We start from the raw sequence: 6,880 nt of genomic DNA on the forward strand, positions 1-6,880 counted from the left end.
ATGTAACGAAAATCTGCAACTAATTCAACCTGTTACATCTCTCCAGTATTTCTTCTTCATATGTCATGCTTCTTCCTGTCCTCCAACCTCTCCCTTTCCTGCTTCCTTCAATACTAGGTCATGTGTTGATTCACTTTAGTCTTGACTGGAAGTTCATGAAATATAGGGACTGTGACTACAAATAGATAATAAGTTGAGAGTGAGCAACTTGGGGCTTAGAGTGACAGAGATCATTCCTCTCCTCCTTCTATGGGACAATTGGTGAGGGAGAAGTCATCTCTGTTTTTGTCACAGCTTTGTGTGTCACAGCTTTGTCCCTGTTCCTAGTGCAATGAATGGCTTACTGTGTACTCTCAATAAATTAATAAATTAACATATCTAATTTAAAAATTTCCCTGAATACTCAATGCCAAACCAAACTCAATCATGTTGTTGACACCACACCCTGTCTTCCCCTTGCCCCCTACACTTTCCGAGAACCCATTTCAGGAACTCCCCAGAACAGCAAACCTCTAAAGGTTCATAGTACAGAATAAGAATGAGCCCCTTGAGATCTAGAACCATCAGTGCCCATCTTTAGATGTTACACAAAGATTAGATGAATAGAATCACAACTTTTAAAAGAATAGTGATGCTTTGAGCAATGTTTTGGTGGTAATACACTAGAACTAGAATTCATGCCTGGTTTCCTGACAACAGGTACAGAGCAGTTCATATCTGAGCTCCACAGCCTTCCTCTCTCTCACTGAGCTGAAATGTCAGGTGTTGACTTAATAAGTATTGCTATCACTCTTTTTTACCATTAAAGGAAATCACAGCTGCACAGTGTGGGGCAGGGGGATATCTATCAGAGGAGCACAAAAGGAAGGTTGGGTCCCAGGAAAGACCTGGCTGGACTGGAAAAGATTCTTTCCAATTCAAAATTCCCATGAATTCTTCCTTCAAAATTCAGTGCCAACTTGAATATAGTACTACAAGCAGAACTGAAGAAAAACCTGGAGTTTGGGAAGCAAGCAGAGTGAAATAAATAACAATAACAATAAATAAATAAATAATAATAATTAAACAGCTTGTGGTTCCAACTCAAAGCTTCCCAGAGGACAAGTCAACTCCTCAGAGCTCCACCTGTAGAGGCTGTGGCTAGTGAAATCTCCCTGTACCTCAAGGGCTCCTGGGAGAGGCCTATGAAGTAGAATAACCATAGTCAATTGCAGACTTTTATTCTGCCAAGTGCTGATGCATCTTTTTACATTCAGCAAACCTTCCCTGTTACAGTTTGTGTCTTAAATGCCCCCCAAAGACCCACATGTTAAAGACTTGGCCACTGCCCTCAGGGATTTTCACATCTGTGATTAAAGTGCTTGTGTCCACCTACCACTCCAAGAAGATTGGGGCTTCTGTGGTAAAAGAAACATTGTGTGTCTTATAGATAAAATTGGTTCTTAGTGAATGAGTGAATGGAAGGAAGAAAAGAAAGAAGAAACAAAAAGAAGCAAATAAGGGATGGAGGGAAAAGGAGAAAGAATCAGTACATTTCAGAAGGTGATTTCTGTGTTTTTCTGGGCTAGAAAACACCAGACACAGGCTTATATAACCATACATCCTGGGAATATATCAAGAGAGTCCTACTGTGATCTCAAGATCTAAAATCTTTTTTAAAATTTCATTGTAAAGGTGCTATACAGAGGGGTTATAGTTACACATAAGGTAATGAGTACATTGCTTTTTTTTTTGGTCAGTCATGGGGCCTGAACTCTGGACTTGGGCACTGTCGCTCAGCTCTTCAGCTCAAGGCTAGCGCTCTACCACTTGAACCACAGTACCACTTCCGGCTTTTTCTGCTTATATGGTACTGAGGAATCGAACCCAGGGCCTCATGCATGCAAACCAAGCACTACCACTGAGCCACATTCCCAGCCCCGAGTACATTCCTTTTTGAATAGTATTACCTCCTCCCTCATTTTCTCCCACCCCCCCACCCCCACTACTTCCTTCTTGCCCAAGTTGTAAAGTTCATTTCCAACGTAGTGTTTATGAGTATCACGGTTGGATTGATTCACACTGTGTCCTACCATTTCTGTGATTCCCCTTCCCTTCCCCAAATCAGACAAACTTATATACAAGACAATGGGTACAGAAATCAAAAGCAGTGTCAACAAGGAATTCATAAGGAAATGGAAAGACTTGGAAAATATTATATTAAGCAAAGTAATGAAGACCCAAAGACACACAGGCTGCTTGGTTTCCCTCACCTGTAATAACTAGAATATGTCTAGGATATTCTTAGCAGAGGATCACAATGGCTCATAGCTATGTGGATATGACCATAGAAAATGATGCTTACTGAAATGAGCTCCAAGAAATGAAAATAAGAGGTATTTTCAGTGTACTGTTTGCAGTTATTTCTTTGTTTCTTTCATTTTTTCCCCAAAAAATCTTTTAAAAGAACTATTCACTGATTTCCTGATCTCCTTCATAAAACTACCCCCTAGTCATCAGGCTGTATGATTGGTAGCATCACCTTGACTAATCTGTATTCTCCACCGACAATGAGTCACTAAGCCTTGCATTCATATCCTACAAAAATCTTTCTTCATTCTTTCTGTTCTCTAAACCCTACTACTAGTAACTGGCCTTCCTTCTTCCTGTCCTCTTTCAAATAGATTTAAGGAGAGGGTGTAGTCAGATCTTTCCTAAGAAAAGGCAGATACTCTAAGACATGGAGTCCTAGAACCTGTAAGCCAATGACTGGTTCCTTGGGAATCTGCATGCTGCCTAGTGGGACCAGCCTAAGGAATGGATGGCCTTCTTGATGCTTCATCTTATGAATAGACTAAATAGACAACAGAAAGTAGCCACCTCAGAGCTCGCCACAGGGCCACCCTGAATAATCAAAGATAGAACACCAGAAAGACCATTCACCTGTTTGTTACATAGAAACCTCCACCTTCTCCCTCAAGAGTCATACAACACCTCAGCAGCCAATCCTGGGCTAGCCCAGAAAAAACAGGTTTATCACAAGCCCCTCTTCAGCTTTGACTCCACAGGGAGGAGTTCTTGTGGAAGCCATGGAAACTTCTTTGTAACAGGATTCACAAGCCTTAGAAATAAAGGTAAGAATCAAAGAACAAGGACAAAAGAAGAAAAGAGATATAGAATACAGAGTCAACCCTGGAATTAAATAGCCTTTAAGCTCAGGATAAAGCACTTCTCAACCTAGCTACTGTTCAGTCTTCAACTCTCTGAGTTTTTGCAAGTAACTGAGTATGATTCAGGCCATATACATCTATGATACATGGACATAAAATCACCTGCCTGTATTTGTCCAAAGAGAAAGAAATCTTCTTTTTCTTTTCTTTCTTCCTTCCTCTCCCTCTTTCCTTCTTTCTTCCTTCCTTCCTCTCTCTCTCTTTCTTTCTTTTTTTCTTTCATTCTCTTTCTGTGCTGGTCCCAGGGCTTGAATTCAAGATATAGGTACTGTCCCTGAGTTTTTGTGCTCATGGCTAGCACTCTACCACTTGAGATACAACTGCACTTCTGCCTTTTTGGGAGGTGATTCATTGGAAATAAGATTCTCATTGACTGCCCTGCCCAGGCTGGCTTCAAACCATGATCTTCAGATCTCAGCCTCCTAAGTAGCTAGGATTACAGACATGAGCCTGGTAAAGAAATCTTCTTAAAGCACTTACCCTTGGTGATTATTTTTCTTTCTGATACTTGTTTACTTTAACCACGTATCATCCACCCACATACACAATTTAATTTCAAAAAGAAAAGTGTTTCATTATCATTTAATGAGCCCAAACAAATGCTGAATTGATCTTGCTGGAGTATGCTGCCAACAAGACCACTGGCCCTATGAAACACATAACAAACGCTCCACCACTAAGAAGTTCCCTAGGAGCCTTTCAAAATAGCCATCTTTATTCAATATCATGTTGCTGTGACTCTAGCTCAAAGGACAGCCATTGTCTGAGCTGACTTGGGTCCTGATGATCTCACCAGTGCCACGACCAAGGTTCTTCAGCATATACTTGTGTATCAAATCCCTGAAAAATGAATTCATGGCTCCCAAACTGGTTTGATGCACCATGTCTAGAGAACCAATGTTTCCTCTACCTACAGCAGTCTCATCAGTTATGAACCATTTTCAGTGGCAGGGCCATATACAAGTACTGGTTTGACAATCTAGAGATTTAGCCTGGGGTCATAGGCATGAAATTTATTCATGGACCTTATGTCTTTCTTCCTCATTCAAATTAAATTTGTCAATAGCAAGAAAACTAGTGGTACTTTGTAATCAGAAACTCAAATTTGACTGCTTCTGAGTCCCAAGCTTTGCTTTTCACTTTTAATATTAAAAGGCAAATAATAAACATGAATACTAAAATGGTATTCTTCATTCTTTACATGTATTAGCATATATTATTAGTTTTCCAAGTAAACCCTTATGAGAGAGGTAAGGTCTCTGCTCAGCTATTAACAGAGTTGGAATTGAACTCAAGAAGTCTGAATTCAAACTACTTTGTACCCAGCTGTTGGAGAGCAACTAGAATCTGACTGATACATGGACCTCCATCCACTTTGGTATACTAATAGATTCTGTGAGTTTCAGATGAACCAGCACAGATTCATTAGTATTTGTGGCATTGAATATTAAACCAGAGTTGAGGCTATATATTCTCAGAAGGAACCAGCTCACTCTTTTCGCTTTTGTTACGTATTTTATTTCTCACCCTTACAAGAATATCTCAACTGTTTCATGAAAAGAAACCTACACTATAGTGTAGGTCATAAAGCCTGTTTAAAGGTAAATCATATGATTGGTGGCCACTTCCTCAGAGAATTCTGGCTCAACCAGTGATCTGGCTGGAAGAACAGATTGAATTTTGACCTTCAATGAAGCTTCCTTTTGGCATATGTTCTTTCAGCCTCTGAAGAAATTATGGACCAAAAATACTGGGACAAAATAGGTTTCCAGTTTTCCATTTGTGAAAGAAATCAAATAGCAAGATACATATTTTATTTTATTCAGTTGAATTTTTAGAGTGCTACACTGATTTTTCTTCTCTAATCTAGAATTTTCTTGCTAAAATTCCAGTTTCTCTCAAAAATTCCACTTTGACTTCTGAACTTACTTCAAGAATAAATATTACTATTTTGCACGTTTACTAGACCCATTCTTCTGCAACATAACTTAAGACTCATGCAATTAAAGAAATGGCATTCATGGCTCACAGATAGAAGGACTACTTGGGAGTAGAGTAGTGATAAATATCCCTCTGTTCCAAAGTTGGGGAAAAGAATCCCAAATAGAATCCTTTGGTCAATTGATCTCTTGAAAAAATGTACAGGATGCAATCATTAGCTCATTACAAGATATTTCTCATGTCCTACCTTTTCAGTTTTCTTAGTACTTATCATCTCTCACTGTCATTTATGAAAACCCATCAGTTCCAATTTTTTTCAGAATTCATTAGCTTTCCAGCTCAACTCATTCTTTAGCCCATTACTTGTAGTTTGCCACAACCTGCCCTCTTCAGACCCTATCTTCCCATTCTCTATCCCTTTTGACTTCACTTTTCCCACTTTTCTGATTCTCAACTATGGATTTCAATATCAGATCATTTTCATGCCCATATTTCAGCTAAGAGAGTTTTCACAAACCTCTCAAGACTCTCTCTTCCACCCACTCTTCTTTTCTCAAAGGTCTTGTGATTCTCTCTGTATGAAAGACAACCTGAGATACTAATTTTCTATCCCAGGATAGGATCATTCCTGCTGGACATACTTGGCCTTATTTTTTTTCTTTTTTAAATCTGTTGTGGGGCCTGAACTCTGGGCCTGCGCGTTGTCCCTCAGCTCTTCAGCTCAAGGCTAGCGCTCTACCACTAGAGCCACAGTGCCACTTCTGGCTTTTTCTGTTTATGTGGTGCTAAGGAATCAAACTCAGGGCCTCATGCATGCTTGAGGCAAGCACTCTACCACTGAGCCACTTTCCCAGCCCCATACTTGGCCTTTTATTGCTGAGAGAGGAGCTACCCACTGAGTCAAGGGAAGAGAACGATTCAGGTAGTGTTAAGAACAAGTTTTATTTCTATACATAGTCAGACCTGGGTGACATTGTCAGGAGAGAAGTTGCCATTAGGCTTCTAGAAAACACATGAGCAGAGCCTCCTTCTGAGAACATAGCTCTTCCTTGTGAACACTTCAGCAACCCAGTCTAAGAAAGACAAATTAAGATGTTTGAGGAAGGATGGATCAAGATGTGGCTTTTCCTAGGCTCCTGGCATTCTTCTTTCCTCTGAATCTGCTTGTCTCCGCATCAGCAGCAGCCCCCAGAGCCATGGCCACAGCCAGAGCCCCCCGACTGCTGACCACTGCCACGCTCACACGAGCTGGAGCTTCCACGCCTGCAGCGGTGGTGGGACCTGCGCCTCCTGTGGTGGCCCAGGCAGCAGCCGCCCTCAGAGGAGCTGGGCCCACTGCATCCCCCAGAGCTTGTAGCACAGCAGGAGGAGGCTGCAGGCAGACATCCTGCTGGGCTCTTTGGGGGGCACTTGGGCGATGGGCACTTGGGCAATGGGCACTTGGGAGGGGCCTGGGCCTGCTGCTGGTTCTGTTGGCAGGACATCTTGGCAGGAATTTGACCTTGAACAAAATAATAGAAACACTTGAACACAGAAGCTCCAAGTCAATTTCTCCTCAGTTTGTCAAGCCCTTCCCCCTCCACACACACACACCAAGAAAGACAGAAATGTAAACACAGAAGGGACACATACACTTACATTAAAGTATCCTCAAGGATATAAGGTGGGTAGATGTGCATCCCCAATAATATGCTCAAAAGAAGAATGGGAGGAATCCTGCGGTCCCATGA

General features: G+C 41.3%; 1 protein-coding gene across 1 annotated transcript; it reads right to left on the reverse strand.

The window, feature by feature from the left end:
* Positions 1-6,325: 6,325 nt before the first annotated feature.
* Positions 6,326-6,634, reverse strand: LOC122109141 (late cornified envelope protein 3D-like). Its single transcript, XM_042681340.1, has one exon. The coding sequence runs from the start codon at positions 6,632-6,634 to the stop codon at positions 6,326-6,328; it is 309 nt and encodes a 102-aa protein (XP_042537274.1).
* Between the last annotated feature and the right edge of the window lie 246 nt (positions 6,635-6,880).

This window comes from Dipodomys spectabilis, unplaced genomic scaffold (assembly GCF_019054845.1).
Source record: "Dipodomys spectabilis isolate Male_0828 unplaced genomic scaffold, ASM1905484v1 ptg000069l, whole genome shotgun sequence".
NCBI classification, from domain to species: domain Eukaryota; kingdom Metazoa; phylum Chordata; class Mammalia; order Rodentia; family Heteromyidae; genus Dipodomys; species Dipodomys spectabilis.